The following is an 18427-nucleotide window of genomic DNA, read 5'->3' on the forward strand; positions in this document are numbered from 1 at the left end:
TATGGTCATTTTGTGCGATTTGCTTCTTTTCGTTCATTTTCATTGATTAATTCATTGCTGCTGAAATACACATGTTGTTGATCACTGTACATTCAAAACGAACAAAAAAAAAGACGTTCCTCATCTGCTTCGACTAATCTAATGATTCCTTAAAAAATATCCACGGTCTTCGTTACATTTTCCACTGTGTTTCTTCTATTATTTATTATCATTATTATTTTTTTCAAATTTATATCAAGAAAATTGTCCTATAAGAATTTATCAAGAAATGACAACGTTTTCAATTTAAATCTTGATGAAACGGTACATTCAATTTTCTAAATCTTGTTCAATCACCTTATGTCCGAATCAATAAATATTATCAGATAAACCAAAGAAAAAAGAAAACATTTTTATTGGAGTTTTTGTGTATGTGTGTTTATGTTAATAATAATAAAATCATCCAACTTTGCAAGGTAAATCTTGTTGTAAGCAGGATAAAAAGACCAATTTCTGGGTTTTCTCTCGGTGCGACATGTACATGATGTCCGAGAAGGAAAACAAATGGTTCACAATACATGTATGTTCATCTTATCAGTTAAATGTTCCATTAAAATGTTCAATGTCATATTTTATAGTCCTCATTTGTATAATAATAAATGTTATTGAATTATTCAATAGATTATTCACTACAAATATTGCTCAAGAAAAATCGCGCATCGTTTCACGAATAAATGGTTTGATGTATTCTTTCATACAATAACCTAGCTTTCAATCCATTTTCTGATTAAACACAATTCGACACGGTTGATTTTGTTCTTAAAATCAAAATCCAAAAAATTTGATGGCTGCTGCTGCCGCCTGCCTCACTTCACTTTAAAACCAATTGATGGTTTCCTTAAAAACGGCGCTATTCCATTGTAAGTGTGTATACGGTATGACAATGAATACATATGGATTTCTTTAATGCGATACGAAATAGGTTTAGTTGGTTCTGCCTCAAATATTCATATATTCAAGTGTACGTGTCAAAAAGCGATCGTTGAAGAAAAGGTAACGTAATCATCAATTACATTCATTAAAAATGATCTTGTGTTATCGGCTTTTTGTTACAATTTAAAAAAGAACAAACTTGTTTTTTGTTTCATCAGTTAGATATTAAATACAAATCAGTTTTGATTGATCAATTTCATCTGGCCGACATAAAACGATTCGACTTCGTTGAGATGTTACAAAATTCTGTTGATATCGTTTACGTTGCGTTTAAATTTTTACCAGAGTCACACTGATCGTATGTTTCCTGAACAATTGTTTTCGTCTTCTCATTCTTCTTCTTGTTTGTTATTCACATTAAATCCATATTTCGTTAGCAATTTCCATTTTAAGTTTCGCGCTCTTTCTTCACTTTCAGCTCTTCGCCAAGAATGGTTGCGATTTCGCCTTGCATAAATGCCCATGGAATTGTTGAGTTTGCCAACGGACACTTATCACCACTGGGACAATATACTTCGGAACCGGAACCCTGCAACAATAAATTCAAGTTGCATAAATTTGTATACAATGCGTGCTGATTTTATCCTCAAATTACCTGTCGTTTGATGCTCTCGCGGCTGCATGGGAAACAGAATTTGTGATGATTCACTGATGGACACTGAACAAAATGTGTGTCTTCCAGACGTTCCTGGCACAATGTACACTTCAGCGTTGGGTTTGGTGCTGGAGTGGCGCCAGCTGTTGTGTTACCTGCGTTTTTCGATGAAAAAAACGGACATTCAATTATTATTCAAACTCGTTCAAGTGTGTGAAAATATTGCTCATTTATTTGGCTTACCAGTTGATGGCACAAGACCTTCAGCAGGTGGCGGAGCATTTACACTGAGATTTGATGCATTGCTGACTGGAATCGGAACGCCTGGCAAATTGCCTTGTGCGTTTTGTTGCTGTTGCTGTTGCTGCTGCTGTTGCTGCTGTGCTTCGGATGATGTTACTGTCGTACTTGAAACATGCCGTGAACCTGATGATCGTCTTCCGCTCGAGCCTGTAAATTATGAAAAGAGATGGAAAATAATTAGATATCCAAAAAAAAAAATTCGAGCATCTTCAATGTTTATGCTTTACAAAAAAAAAAACTCGAAAAATTCCCAAAAATTTTTTTGTTTTTCGAAACAAACACATGTTGAACGGTGATCGTTGTTGATTCGTACCTGAGCTGTTTGGCGAATGCTGACTGCCGCGAGATGCAGTTCGTGGCGGTGGTGGTCCTGGTGGCGATGAGCCATTTCTTGGACTTCCCGGTGGTAGAGTTTCTGTAATGGACATTAAATTAGCCATGGGGCTTTGTGAAGTTGCTGATTGTGCTGGAGGCGTTGGATCCCCAACTGGCAGTGGTATGGGCAATGGCATTGATGTTGGATAAACTAAAACAAAATTCATTTTCAACAATCAAAATGGGTTTTTTTTTTCCTTTGCTGTGTTTTTCGGTTATTTTTTGGAAATTGGTGAGTTTTGTCTTTTTTTCGTGTATTTTTTTTTTATGGTGAAATAATTTTGATTTGTTGCATTACTGTTTGCAGTTGTTTCAACATACAAATACGATGTGCTCTTTTTACCCAATTCGATTTTAGTCAACGGCAGATGATTAAAAGAACATATAGCTTTCGTTTTCACATTTAATGCCGTGCATACTGAATTGCAAATAAGCCAATGAATTCACATTCAAATGATTTACACATATGCGGTGCGATTGACATGTTGCATTCCTACATTAAAAAGGGGTTGAGTTTTTTTTGTGCAAAAACGATACAAATAAATTGTGCAAGTGCATCGCGTCCAAATCGAAATAAAGCAAATAGCGATGAAGCAAAGCAAAATGAATATTCGATTTGATCTGTGATGCCCATATTCGACTCACAAAACACAAACACAACCCAATATGTTGAACGTTTTGTCATTTAAAATCAGAATGTGTCTCTCTTTATTTCGTGCTCAATTCGCTCTTCTCAGGGCAAATTGCACGATAGCATATGTGTAATACATGATTGTGATTGCCAACCAGCACCAACAACAACTTAAATGAAGTGTTTTTGATTGATTTTTCTCTAGTTTCGTTTTTAATTTGAAAAAAAAAAAGAAGATGAAAACAACACACGTTTATTTTCGTTAATAATACCCATAAAACAAAAACAAATGGTATACAAATAAATTGAATGAAACAAAAAAGAAACAAAGAAGAAACAAAAAGCCATGCTGAATAATTTGTCGTATCTACCAATTTATCGATTAAGTGAACGGAATCGACGCGTTTATTTTAAAAACAAATGTCTAAAAATAGCCCAGAAATTGTTCGCATTTTTGCCACATCAGAAAATTTTAATATGAAAAACTGGTATCGTTTGCATACAGATTCAGTCGAAACGAAATCTTGATGATGAAATTGGTTCGTCATAAAAACCGGTCGTATACTAAATAAGGTAATTTTTGGGCCGTAAATCATCCAGTGATTACGAAATGAAAAGAGAAAACTGAATACCTTCAGACATAGAATAATTGTGCACTTTAAATTGTTACTTTCCCATGAGAAAAAGATGGTTCTATTGTAGAATTTCGTCATGTATTCATTGCATTGCTACAGCAATCAGTTTGTTAACTTTGCTGCACTCTCACGTCGGCAAAATTGAGAGCGTATTTTCTCCAAGTGAATCGGTTTGCGTGTCATATAAATGGAGATGAATATTTGTTTCAAGATCAATGTGTGTAGTAGGGCGCCGTCGTGCGAAAGAATAAAATGGAAAGAAAGCAATTGTTGGCTAACATTTCTTCGAGCACTTAACATACATCGAATGCAAGAGTCTCGGATGGTTAGCTCAGTTGCTAGAGACTGGAACGAAACGATAGTGGAAAAATACCAACATGATCGAAAAGTTGGAGTTTCAATGTTGCATAGCGGCTGTCATTGGCATGCCGTTTTTTTTCCTTTCAGCTTTAGCACCTTTTTTTTCTCTCGCACATCAAAATCTGAATCTTTTACGCTGTTGCACAGAGATGACATAATATGATTATGGGTCGATTTAAGTTGTAATTGTGAACAGACGAACAGAGAGGCAAAGAGCACAAAGCTCGAACGCATACAGATGCATATACGCTTGGAGCGATTGATCCAAGATGAAATCGAAGAAGAAGTGTTACACGTCACTACCAGTAGTCGTTTGAAGCCGAGCTGTGCTATTGAATCGTCGTCTTTGTCTTCGTTGTCGGTTACAGCAGTATTTTGCCACTTTAAGATAATTAGGGCTCTTCGCAATCAAGCAGCAAAGCTACACGTACAACGCATAACTTCGTGAGATTTTTTCCTCTCTCTCTCTCTCTCTCTCTTCTTGTCGTCATCTTTGCCACCGCTCTGGTATTTTATACAGATCAATTTGAAAGCATTTACGTCGTTTTCTACATTTGTAAGCGTTGATTTGTCAGTCAGCTGACTCAGAAATACGTATCGATTGCATTACGTGTATGAGTGAATGAAACAACTAGCGATGGCTATACAATCACAATCATGATGACGACGACGACGACGACGACAGTTGCGATTGTAAACAACATGTTGCTACTGTTTGACTCACTGCGTGTCTGGTTTTTTTTTCTGTTTTAATTCGGAATATGAACAGTGAGCGGCAATTCACAAAAGAGATGAAAAAAAAACACATGAAAAGAGAAAAAGCTGCTATGTAAGATTCCAATTGACACAAAAAAGTAATAACCTTGCTGTGCGACTATGGGCACTATGACGTCACACAACACTTACTAGGCATGTACTGTGTATGAAGTTGTGGCGGGAAAGGTTTCCCATTTTGAGTTGCGATAACCGTGCTATGTTCATTGAATTATAAATTCATTGTCTGTCCTCATCCGAAATAAAAACCACTTGTTTAGCGTAATAATCGATTGGAAAAAATGTTCTGCTTGTTGCCAACATTCCGATTGTAATTTAAACAGTTTTAAGTCAATAGAAATTAAAAATATTAAATGCTAAGCATTTTCATCAACGTTTTTGGCACATGCATCGTGCCTGCAAATAACAATGAACGAACATGGTTGTTGTTATCAATTTTCCACATAGAAACTGCTCCCCAGGACGCCACAAAAATAAACCAGTTATATGACATTTGTCAGTCCATTGGCGAACAACGTGAGTTCTATTGAAAAATGAAAGTCCAACCGATGCTGATTCATATTACTGATAACTTTTGACTGTTTTGATCAACTTCAATCTCATTTTATTATCAATTCGATTAAGTCTCATACGCCGAGTGTCATGCTGTTCTCAAAAAAGTGAATGCTTATACTGAGTTTGCTTCGTTTTGGTCAATGTCCACTGAATGAAACATTTGATTTAGTTGCGATTATAAAATATGACCTGACCGTATATTTGAGTGGTATGATTTGTATTTGACATGGAAATGCCCTAACAGCTGAGTGGAATTCCAGTGATATGTTTTTGGTGAACGTGTACGATTTTTTTTTATGTTGATAATAATTCATTGATGTGTGACGTATGTGTGCGTAGCATATAAGCCTCCGTCATTTCACCCAATTATATTCATTTTCCGCTTGTCGCTTTATCAATCCAATATCGCAGCGTATTGTTGTCATGTTCACAATGTGTGACGATCGGCACTCTCGAGACCAATTGACACACGAATCTAATTTGTGTCATCCTCTCAAATTTTATGAGGGTCATTGAACACAGAGCGTCTATCGTCCATCACATTTACAAATTTGAACAATTTGTTGACACGTATGGTTGTCGTTTTGAAATGACAACCACAAACTCCATGAGCATTGCAATAATTTGCCATCAGCATGAAATGGATAATCTTATCTGCAACTTTTATGTAAATATTGGGAAAAGTGTAACGGAAAGTAAATAAAAATAAGTTGAAATGATTTTTTAAAAAAATCACTCATTTCCACGCATGTAATCGGCATCAAACGGAAACGCAATTGTTTCTGCGCAAGCGTTGAAATTATCTATAAAAAGTCTATGATAAACCATAAATAATTGGGGCTATTCTGGTTTGTTTAACCATTACAACAACTGCACTTCCTACGACGAGATGACGGCACATCATACTTCATGATTCAATGACTCAGAGATTCAGTTGTTTTTTTCTTTCAGTGTAATTTTTGAAAACAGTCATGTTTTTTTTTCCATTCTTTGTTTTGTTCTCATTCCGTATACTAGTGCCTGATAGAGTTTCAGTGTAACCGCAAATCGAGCCGCTTCAATTAGATTAATGAATATTCACCATCGTAGATGAAATGAAAATGATTTTTAATTCTCCTATTTTGTAACGGTCGATTCACGGTTCTACTGAATGGGCGTTCAACAATACGTATACAGTAATTTGAGATTCTATGATTAAATCCACACTTTGTTCCGTGGTGATTCGTGATAGTGAAGCAGTGTTAATCGCCCACTGGAACACGTAATGGCCAGAGCCGATATAATTCTCAAATGAAGTGTATTAACTTGTAACTGAGCTTATTTCTATAGTTCGATATAAATTGAAAACTGAACGCTCGCTTGGTCAGTTAATATGAATTGTAACTTGGTTTCATTGTGTGGGTACAATTTATTCGATAACAATATGACTGTTTGTTTTTTTTATCATGCCGCTTCGATGGATGTTATGAACATCGACAACGATTTACGAGCCAATCAATTCTATATTATATAAATATACGTTGAGCGTGTACGATACAGTTACAATTGGTTCGATGGATGTGTCGCAATCATGCTCACATGCTCACTGAACTTGATATCACATCAAACGGTGTTGCATATTCGGTTTTTTTTCTTCTGGATCACTGTGTGAATATTCACTTCAACATACATATCAAGAGTCTTATAAAATATAGCAATTTTATATAATACACCCGCTGTGGATGATGCTCTTTGTTGGATTCGCTGTCAATCTTCTGTTCATTCACTGTATTGTGCGTTTGATACTTTTCATGCATGTGCCTAGTTGAATGACATTAATCGAATGCCATAAAAGAATGGAGAAGAGTCAAGAAATTCATGAATTTACGTTATTATACGAATTTGTTTATTATTTTCGTCGCGATGTCAAATGGAGCATCACTTATAGATTGCCGTTGTTTTGACTTGGCGAAAAATTATTCTGAAAAATTAGTAGCAAGCCACAGCCTGGAACAAAAAACACATAGCCATAAAAGCAAAAAAAAAAACTTGATATTGAACACTTGAATCAGTGTAATACATCAGTACATGCAACAAACTAAGGCAACAGAGACAACATGACAGCAACAAATATTAATCACGGATAATCAATCCAGTTGTATGTGTTTGTGTGCTTTTTTTTATATTTTATAATTGAATGAGAAAGAATCATTGCCGTGCGCACATTCAACTCGAAATGAAAGGCCATACATGCAAAGTGCATCGAAACAAACGGAATCACAGTGCCATTGCATGAATCGGTAGTACAAACGAAATGAAAACATACAACAAAAGTCAACGCGAATACAACAATTTCATTCGTAGCAGCCGCATCAACCATAACAACAACAAAATACAACCGACGTGACGTCACGTGATTACGTTTCGTACATAGACCGAAAGAGCAAAAAAAACAACAACAGCAGCAGCAACAGCATCAGCGTCGACAAATCCAATAGTACGGCAGTGTGCGTGCGTCTCACGATTGAAACATGAAATTCTGATATGACTCGATCTGCTTTCATGTGTAACGATCAACGTTGAATCGCCAGCCAACTACACCGATTTGTAGAGACCCGAATCATGTTGTACGTACAAATGGTAAATAGTGTGTATATGGTTCGGTGCTGTTATTCAGTCACCGAGTTAAATGTTAGTGAGACGCTTTGACTGTATGTGTGTGCGCGTTTCAACCGATGTGCCCGAGTCACTCCTCGCTCATTGGCAATAGACGTAACTGCGACACAAACACATATTTACGTGATAATACAGCTCACAACATTGACATCGAATAAATGGAAACGAACAGAGAGCGAACAGAGAAAGAGGAACAAAAAAAAATCGGCAACAACGCAAAACGTAGTAAATGGAATTGAAAACATCAGCAGTTATCCGATGGAGGCAACCGAGTAGTAGTCTCCTTCATGCGAGACAATTCCACAGACATACATACACAAATGCAACCGTTCTAGTCAGAGCAACGTCGACGACGACGACTACAACTACACGCAAAACTGAATTACCGAAACGAAACCAGCGACAAAATGGTCGATAGGTCTGGTATGCTGTTTCGCCATTCTTCTTTTTCTTTATTTGGTTTTTACGTCGTTTAGTCGTTTCGTACCACATGCGAGTGAGCAACGTCGCATTTCTCGACGTTCGAGCATACTACGTATTTCGACTGTACTTGTATGTGTGTTTGTGAGTGTTGTTGTCGATGTTCGACTTACGTTCGACACTGATTCGTTGGCCATTCGAAAACAGGGGTGGTGTGACTGTGTGCGTGGCAGTGGATAGATACCAAGCCGAGAGAATTTGGCGCTGCAACGATTAAGTGTAATATGCTTAGTGAAGTAATATACACAGACATACAAGCAGCGTCGATCCGGTCGCGTGGTTGTGCACACCGTAATAAGTGTACTCAATTCTCGAACCTGAAAAACATAGCTGAATAAATTAGGGCCTACGTTACGTAGCTCGAACGCTATATACCAAAATGAATTATGTCGTAGCGAGCTCGTCTGTTATGTATGCTATCTTTTGAACTAAGCTGACTGGCTCTGTGTTTGGTTCTCTTTCTCTCGTTTGCTCGTGCTCATTCTCTAGCGGGCGCACCGTTGCCACATTTCATTTTGCACACTTTCCGAATTGCTGAATCGCACAGAATATGTATGTTGCTTGTTGCCTTTGACTTTGTTGTGTCGTATTCGATACCAAATAAGTAAAAGATAAATAAAGAAGAAAAGCACACGCACATACACACAAAAACACGCAGATTGCAAACGGTTTGTTGATTTGGTTTGGTTTGGTTTGGCTCGGTTCGTGTTGTGTGCAAAACACAGCATTGACTTTGTTTGCTACGTCGTACACCAAATGCTGTCGTTAAATTATCGATTTTTTACGTATGTCTTTCGTTCGTTCGTTCGTTCGTTCGTTCGTTCGTCGCATGCACTCTGATGAAAAGTGCATTTCTTATATTTTGAACAATCGCTTCGGCACGAAATGACCAAATGTGTGCTGTTTCCAAGCCGCGTTTTCTACATACAAAATGAAATATGTGTATATGTATGCGCTGCAAATGTCTTGGTCGAAATGGATTTTGGTGTCGTTTAAATTGTTCGAATTCGAAAAATGTTTCGGCTCATAACACTGTAATGATTCCATTTCTCTTTGATCATGCTCAAACTTTTCCATCACATTCCAATATTTTTTTCGGGCTAAATTTTCTCTTCAAGTTTAATCAGCAGTGTTCTGAACGTTTTTTTTCTCTCCTCTTCGCAATAGCATGGGCATGAGAAATTGTCCAACTTTTGTTATTATGAAGTTAATAATCAAAAAATGTAATGAGAAGAGAAGAAAAGAACACAAATTGAGCGACCAAGTACTTTGGAAAATGTGAGTCACTTAAAGATCAAAGAACCGAGAGATCGAATCAAAATGAAAAGAAAAACTAACGGCATATTCATGGGATTTTTCGATTTTGGTTCAATAACAACGAAACGCTTTTCCGTTTCGGGTCGCAACTCCATCGAATGAGATGAGAATTCCATTTCTTTTCATGTGATTTCATTCGACAACAAAAAAGCTAGAAAACCTTGATCTCTTTCACTATACGTTCAGTAAGCAGATGTTTGTTGTCTACATTCTGTGAAATGGAATTGCTCGTATGAATCCAACACAAATGTTCGCTTAATGAAATGAAATTTACGGAACGAAATGAAAAGAATAATACACAATGTGGAAGAAATATCAACGTAAGCGTGTAGTTTGGCCGAGCCAACGAGAACAAGCGAAAGAGAAAGAAACCGCTCACTCACATCAAACGACCGAAATAGTGATTAACGACCCGGTTCCTTGCACGTACACTCGATCTCAACAACGAATAAAATAAAATATTGCGTTCTTATTTAGGTCTTCTCTCTTTCCATTCTCATGTTGTTTAAAATAAAAACTCATGTGTATGACGTTCTTTCATCATCATCATCATCAACATCGTCTTCGTCGTCGTCGTCTTTAGGCTTGGCTTGGATTCAGTTCTAATTTTAAACTCTAATACGATGATAGTAAGAACAGACAAATAACGAGCAATCGAAGCAACAAAATTCGATCGAAAACAAATGGAAACCACTACGAGTGATCGAGCACTTTGATATACGTATGTAGTATTTGTGCACACTAAGATGAGTTTGTATTTGTTTCGACCATTGTATTTCGCGCCACAGCGCTTCGCATTTGGAATGAGCAACACAACGAAAAAGAAAATCTAAAATTAGAATAGCGCGCCTTCACGTCATTCAGAAACAAACGAAAAGAAGAAAGGGAAGAGAGAGAGAGAGAAGGAAAAAAACGAGAATGAGCTTTCGTTTCGGTTTGTACAAATAAACGCTGTCAATATTCGAAATAACGAACTTAGTGAAACAACCAAGCAATAAACGATACTAGAGAGATCGCGTTGTTTATATCATTTGTGCTTCCGTTATACGCGAACGTTTGTATATGAATCAGCAACTCTCTATGTGTATATACAAGCATTTGGACGATATGTTAATATGTAAAAACTAAAACATTGATAAAGACCAAATGCAATCAAACTTGATTCAATGCCATATTTTTTGTTGTTTTATTCAACGTATGAATGATTAGAACATTTGTAACAGAATTTGTGGACAGATATAACATTGATTGCGGCGCACACACATTTGTAAACAATTAAACAGTAACCGACTCATATTTTGGAATAAGTATCAAGAAGCAAGAATGAAAACTACCAGCATATTTACAAGTTGAGTTTTCGAGAAATTCAACATTTTCAATAAACTCATGCGGAATTTTGTTGACAATGAAATTATTCTTTCACGTTGTTTATTGCCTACAATACGTTTTCGCTGGGGAGCCGTCAATATTTTTATAATTGATAACTAGTATATTTATACATACACTAACAAATACACAAGCAGGCTGAACAACACATGTCTAGCGCAATGTTGGTGGGCGACTTGAAGTTTGTTTACAAGAATGTTCAGTTCAGTCAGATTGACGTTAAACATAAAATCTGTTGGCTAAAGAGAAAAAAGTGGCAAAAGTGGATTTGTTCCGATCTGGCATTAAACCGAATGACCATTTCGATGGAAATGTTTACAGTATTGGTTATCATCAAAATCTTGTTTACTTTCTTAAATTTATCACGATTTCCTTTAATAGCCTATTTCGAACACTGTTTCGAGCACTCGCTTTTATTCTCGTTATTATCATCGAATTGAAGTCTATTTGCGTAACATTTATCTGCAGAGCGATCGCGCGCTCGCGATTAGATAAAGATGGCTATCGGAGACTGCTGGTGATGTGGAAAGAAGTGAAAAATGTTCTAGATAAATGACAATGTGCAATTATAATTGCACATTTCAAGAGTAAATAATTATTTACTCTTGAAATCGGTCAGTTCATTTTGTCTACAGAATCTTTTCAGAATGTCTTTTTTACCGTTATGATTGTATGATCCTTGGTCTGGCTTTCACTTGGCTTTCATACATGGAAAACATTGTCAAAGACAGAGTGAAAATTTGAGCAGTAGTCTCCAATGAAAAGACATAGGCATGCACCAACACAGTTTTATTTCATCGCACAAAGAGCACTGTTTCTTGATGCAAACAACACAAACATTTGGCTTTCGATAGAGTGGAATATTTTCTTTCTAACTCACACAAAAGATATAACCATTCAAGTATCAACTTGTAAGTTGGCATCGCACTGAACAGAGAGATATTCTCGTGTTGAAACATGTTTTGAAAATGTCTGTATCAAACAAGTTAGAAGAGACATGCTTTTCAGTGAATGCACCGGCACGAAAAGAATTCTTCTTATGTTTTTTTTTTTTAATTTCGTAGATTGAAACTTGCTAGTCGTGCAATGCATACGTGTTTACGATTTGACATACTTCCACAGAAAACGGTTAAAAAGATACGAAGCAGCAACAGTGCGGCAACCAACAGAAAATCTCTACAAATTTGTTTTTTCCTTGCTTGAGATGCGATGAAATAAAAAGAAACGAGAGAAACACGTATAAACTGGCTGCATATGCACGACCACAGTGGCAAGCGAAGAATTTGTGTAATTACACTGCCAACGAGACTAAACAATCGTGTCAAATTTTAGTTCATCAAACTTGTATATCCACTTTCGTGTGCACAGAATGCTCGATTTATGGCATTTTTCCAGTGTTTGATATGTGTTTCGAATAAAAATCTCAACTTCTTCCGTCGCATGGAAAGAACAATAGGTCTTACAACCGGAACGGCTTATGTAACATGTCAATTGTTACAGAGCTTGGCTCTGTACCCGAAATACACAAATGTTATTGTAATAAGAACAACAATTCGGAGCGGTTTAGAAGTGAAGTAAATTGGAATTGATTTTGAGCATCGGATGCATGTAAGACATTGCTAACATGTGTGTTGCGGCTAGAAAGTCAAAGATTCAAACCTCAAACGCAACACACAGAGTTGGCGATAGAGATGACGACAACACAGCGAACACACGTAATCTCCGCTTTATCTTGATACAATGTAAGGCAACAAGCAAGCGATGACGACGTTTGTCATCTGAATCATGAGAGAAAACAGGTAGAATCCAACACACAAACACACTTGACATCCGCCTCGAAAATTGTGTTTCTGTGTATTTGGTGGCACGAAATCCGCTTTGTTCGTTCAAGAGACTCATCGAGTGCGATCGTCGGCACATTCGGTGAAGCGTGATCAAATGTCGATTTTTCTCAGTCTATTTCATTCTTTCGTAAATATTTACGCTTGGCTGTCGTAGATTGACATTCTCTCTATCAGCCACAACTCGATATGACACACAAAACTCGGTCGAGTATTTTATGACGCACACTGATAAAAACAAATTAAATACTTCATCTAATTTACATGCGATTTTAATTAATATCGCAACAATAACAAAACGACGATACATGTGTAAACGTGATTTCCAACGAAAATACTGCTTCCCGGCTTTAACTTGGGAGATGATTTTTTTGTTTGCTTGTTTTTTTTTACTATCGGCATTTTCTGTGTGTCCATCCGCTAATTTCAAATGAGCTGAAACATTTTTCTGGCCAATGTTGCAAACGTTTGAATATAATTATGACGAGAGCATCATTTTAAAAACCGGTTTGAAGTGGATTTGCACATATGTTTTATACGAACAGAAAAACACATATGAAAAATGAATTCAAAACAACTTTTACAGTTTTTTTTTGCTTTTCAATGTTTTCCTCAAATGACATTTAATCACTCTGTTGGATTTTTTCCGCTAAATTCGAATGAGATCCTTTCGGACATTTGTATTCGAATTGGAACCAAAAACAGATGCGAAACATGAATCAACTTGTTTAATTTTGTGTTTATTTTGCACAGATGCGAAAAAAGCGGGAAATTTTTTCAATGTGGTAATTTACTGTGATTTTTGGAAATGAAAAAAAAAAGTTTTACTAGGAATTTCAAATGTTCATCATTCTCAATGGGTTCGACAGATTTGAGTTCTTTCGAGAACATCAATAAAGCGATTACAGTCGAAATGAGATTGGATCTGAGTTCCAGGAATAATTCAACTAAAAATAATCGATAAATTGGTAACGACTTGGTAGTTCGATGAAATGAAAAATAAATAATAAAGGTGACACGCGGAGGTGTGCATGTTACTAAATATAAAATTGAGTTCAGTTACTTACTGCCTGCTTTGAATGTTGCTGTGTCGAATGATGGAGCCCGTATTGGGTGTTTATCCTTGAAGTTTGGTTGACGATCGCCGCCGAATGGGGCCGTTGGCAATGAGTCGCCACGGCTGAGTGGTGGACGCGCTTGATCTTCCGACAAAATACGTTTTGAGCTTCCGCCTTCCGGTTCTTCATCGTCAGCTGGCCGTTTTAATCCAACCGTCGACAAATTCTGCAAATAGTTTTGTGTTAACCGGTGATAAACTCGAGGCATCTTTGAATCAGAACTTACGGGTGGAATTTGTTGTGGCGATGGTTGTGAAGGAGCTTGAGTTGGTGGAACAGGTGGTTGCGACGATGGCGGCGGCTGTGGAGGTTGTGCTTGAACCCGACCGGTAATCGGCATATGATGCGGTGGATTTGGCATATGAATGCGAACGGGACGAACGGTATCATGTGGCTCCATTTTTGGTGTGAAATCCAATAAACGTGGACCAGTTCCACCCGGTTGGGATGCTTGTTGCAACGAATACGAATGATGATGTGCGGATGGAGCGCCAACTAGGCCAGCGGCCGCTGCACTCGAGCTACTGCGATGTGCAGCGACTTCACCATTCTCATGGCCACGCTTAGCGGCCGAATGAACCCGTTTCATTTGGCGTGCACCATCCAAAACCAATTCGATTCTGTCGGCTCCTTCATAATTCACACACCCGCGACAAACCTGCTCGCTGAAATCATGGATCATTGCCCATGGCATTCGCGGCAAATCGCACAAATAACACTGTTGCCGTTTTGGTTGTTGTACACTCATTTTGTGACTGTTTGATTATTCGTTTTGATTTGATTTTGTTCGGTTCGGTTCGGTTCTGTTCACTTTTTCAAAGCGTTTCAAATTACACACTTGATCACACGGCGTTCCGAATTTTATTCATGAAGTTTCGTCTGGCTGGTCAACTAATCTGCCGTTTTTTCGTTGATTATTGATATAGCACTTCTTTATCGGCTCACGGTTTAGCCGATATCTTATCAATTGAATACATGCAAATTGTTTACTTTTCTATTTTTCACCACAAATTGTTGTTTTTTTTTTTACTTTTCCTTTTTACTTCACTTCAATCAATTTCAATTTTCGAAATCTGTAAAACAAAATGAAAATTAAAAATTGTAACGGAGTAAACAAACAAACAAACGAAAAAAATTGGGATTCGTTAAATTTTCTGCTTTTTTTCAGCTGGCTAAGAACTATGTAGAAGGTAGTATGGCACTTTTATCTATTGGCTTAGTTATCAACAAAGTAGAAGATAAAATGCCGTTTACAAAGAGAGAAACATATCGAATTTTAACAAAACACACTGATGTCGTTAAACTGCAATGTTATGGGATCGGTTTGTATTCTGCTTGAAATTCATTTTACTTTCGAACGAAATCAACAAAATGAACACACAGAACAAAATCGCAAATGAAATTGAATGGCGATCACTAGCGACGGTAGGGCAATAATAAAATTAAAATACGGTATATGCGACGGGGCACAAACTTTGAAAATCGTATGTAATAAATGTGTGCAAGTCAGTCATGCTTTTATCTCGCTGATTCAAATGAATATTTATACATTAACGACGTGTGTTTTTTTTTTCTTTTAAAAATACGCTTCACTTTAACCGTTTTTTAATTTGGTAGTAAGAAGAAGGTTTTTCTTTCGATTTCTGCTTTGTGGAACAAATTAAGTTGAACCATAAAATGATCAAAGCACCGCATTAAAGGAACAAAACAATTTTTTCTATTCGCTCTTTTTTTTTAAATGAAAAATTCAAATTCGAAATGATCACGTACACAAAATTAACATTGGTGATAAAATTTAGTCGATGGATTTTAACCAGCGCATTTCAAAAACAGCGTAAATAAACCGATTCCGTAGAAATTTTTGAATTCACTGTCGATAAGGTATTTTTCTTGCTGATATTACTAATTCATTACACAATCGCTTTATTTACATTTTTTAAACTGTCAAGAAAAAAGAATTTAGCGAACGAACAAAACAAAAAAAAAGCAAATAAAAATTATTAACGAATGACAAGAAAAAAAGATCTTTTTTTTTAATTTGCGCAATTTTTTCGGTTTGTGTATTTGTTTCTCTGTGGCGCGCGCTTTACAACTCACTGCGTGTCACACACGATTTGAAGTGGAAGAAATGAGCTCAAATCAGATAGGTAAAGCACAAAGTGCTAAACATATGAAAAAAAACCAGCACCGATGGCATATATGTATAAACAAAATTGTACTCTAATATCACTAACCACAACACCAGAAATTCGATGAATTTTTTTTCTTCTGAATTTTCCGAAGGAAAAGACAAACGAGCGTCAGCACATAATCACATTCACATTCAAACTAAACAGAAACAGCCAAAATATTGAACTCGGAGCAACGAATTCCGAACGAATCATTGTTGAGCATCATCATCGGTGACACGCACACAAGCGAAGCGGTCGAATACGACGCTGGTAGTGGTTTGTGCTAGTGTATGTGCCTATGCATATGTGCGTTTGTGTGTGTTGTCGCCAGGTCGGTTTTGTTTGGTCGTGTATTGGTAAATGTTTGTGTGCAAATGTGTTTGTGAGGCTTCCGACCGACCGAGACACACACTCTACACACACATTACCAATGTGACGTAGAATGAACGGCATTCAGTGTGTATGTGGCTGTAATGGTTTAGGGCCATATCATTTTATCGAATCGCATTTTCGCTGCGCTTGGCTAAGTGCCGAATAATGACGACGATACTGCAAACGATTTACGCTGTGGAACACACACGCAGCTGTGTGTTGGTTCAACTGCCTGAAAAGAAAAATCGATTGAGTCAAATACGAAAGTACGTTTTATTACGGGGCAGCACGTAATTTACACACAAAGCACGTATACCACTTTACTACGAATGAAAATCTATATAGGTTTTTGGCTGACTTTATAGATTCGCTATGTAACATGAAACGTGTATTGCCTGCTTTGTATTCTATGGCTATGGAATTGTTAATCGATATCGCTATGCGTGTATAGTGTAATTGCAAATGCGTGTGCAAGAGTCGAGCCGATCTGCTGATGTTGACTGGGATGGAATGAGGTTCGTGAGCGTTTTTCAATCGACGCTCGTGTTGAAGTATGTTTTTATTCAATCCACTTCCATTGCGTGTTCGCTTCGTTCAGCCAGCGGTTTGCTGAGACTCTTTTGCGTATGTCTGTGTCATGATTTAAACTGGATGTTTTTTCTTTTACTTTTTGTCGTTGGTTCGTTCAACATAGCTCACCACTACTACTGCATTACTTCATATGGATGATGTATTATAGCAATTGGTTTTATGTGTTCATGTTTTAAGACTTTTGTTTTGTTTTTTTTTTCTTCTTCTTTTCATTTCGGTTGGGCTGTGCAAACTGAACGAACGTTGTAGAACGATGGTCATAAATAATGCGTATGAATCTACACACTCCGGTTGAAATCGTTTAATTTTGGCGTGTTCCTTTCAAATTGGATGGTGCCAATGATGATTCTTCGGTCGGTCGGTCGGTCGATCTCTTATATGTATTTATGGTGGGCCTCGAATACACACACACGCACAAAATAAACAAACGTGCTCGCTTAATTTTATCTTTCCATTTTTTTTCATTTCAGTTTCTTGCTTCTTCTACTGGTGAACTCGTTTCGAGCGCAACAGTAAATATACATTCAGATCATTTAACAGGCTCCAGGTTTGCCAAATGTTTACATTTTGATAGAGTGAGAGAAACGGCAAATGCGTATGTCCCTTCATTGCTCATCGTTTGCTTCACATCCTCTCTATCTGTATCGTCTAAAAGGTTTTTTGTGTACTTTACCATTTGCTCATCGCTTTTTTTTACATGTCGATAGAGGGAGAACAAAATAGCGTTGCGCTCTTGACTAAATACACACCAAATTTCAATACTTGTGTATGCGTACAATATGACATCATAAAAATCATTGCATGAACATTTCAGGAATGAACAAGTCGATTTATCGGCAAAAGGCACTTTTTAATATTTGATGCCAACACAAACACCGCATATTGACATCACGTTGGCCGGAGATATGGTTGATATTTATTATGCACGTGGAATTCTTGTATATTGAGGATGGTGTGAGCATTGCAGGTACACCCTGGAAGAGAGGGTGTAAGTCAGAAAAAGCTAGAATTTGCGACATGAAATTTGATTTAATTTATAGAATTTAAGTTACGATTGTAAATTATACCAAACCAAATAGGGCCATAATTCAGGATAATTTTAGCGCCCTTCCACCAATTTGCCGATATCATTTCGAGCTTAGATTTTAATATTCTAGTCATATGACTATATCGTTGCACTTTGCAATATTTTATGATATTATTTTTAACTCGAAACATGCATTTTTTTTCAGATTGCTTTGTTTTCGTTGTGATTGAAATCGAATGTGATTATATAGTATGTGTATCAAGCTTCGT

General features: G+C 37.0%; 1 protein-coding gene across 15 annotated transcripts; it reads right to left on the reverse strand.

Moving 5' to 3' along the window:
- Positions 1 to 389: 389 nt before the first annotated feature.
- On the reverse strand, positions 390 to 17037 carry LOC129571684 (interferon regulatory factor 2-binding protein 2). Of its 15 annotated transcripts, none has more exons than XM_055451590.1 (8): positions 16857 to 17037; positions 16232 to 16772; positions 14224 to 15070; positions 13947 to 14163; positions 2184 to 2285; positions 1811 to 2017; positions 1568 to 1722; positions 390 to 1501 (listed from the first exon to the last, which is right to left on the reverse strand). In XM_055451590.1, exons 3-8 carry the CDS (start codon positions 14743 to 14745, stop codon positions 1361 to 1363), a joined length of 1344 nt encoding a protein of 447 aa, XP_055307565.1. In that variant the 5' UTR covers positions 14746 to 15070; positions 16232 to 16772; positions 16857 to 17037; the 3' UTR covers positions 390 to 1360. The 15 variants fall into 15 exon arrangements, with proteins under 15 accessions (XP_055307565.1, XP_055307503.1, XP_055307510.1 ...); XM_055451528.1 differs by having other exon boundaries at positions 2184 to 2396; XM_055451535.1 differs by having other exon boundaries at positions 2184 to 2396; positions 16844 to 17037.
- Between the last annotated feature and the right edge of the window lie 1390 nt (positions 17038 to 18427).

The sequence above is a fragment of the Sitodiplosis mosellana genome, unplaced genomic scaffold (genome assembly GCF_009176505.1).
Source record: "Sitodiplosis mosellana isolate CC-2019 unplaced genomic scaffold, AAFC_SMos_1.0 Smas_scaffold_1, whole genome shotgun sequence".
NCBI lineage: Eukaryota > Metazoa > Arthropoda > Insecta > Diptera > Cecidomyiidae > Sitodiplosis > Sitodiplosis mosellana.

Coding starts and splice junctions, on each gene's coding strand:
- LOC129571684 (XM_055451502.1), bottom strand. CDS start 14,745: ATGAGTGTACAACAACCAAAACGGCAACAGTGTTATTTGTGCGATTTG. Junction 2,397..13,946: donor AGCAACATTCAAAGCAGGCA/GTAAGTAACTGA, acceptor ATTTTGTTTTAG/TTTATCCAACATCAATGCCA. Junction 2,018..2,183: donor GCATTCGCCAAACAGCTCAG/GTACGAATCAAC, acceptor CATAATTTACAG/GCTCGAGCGGAAGACGATCA.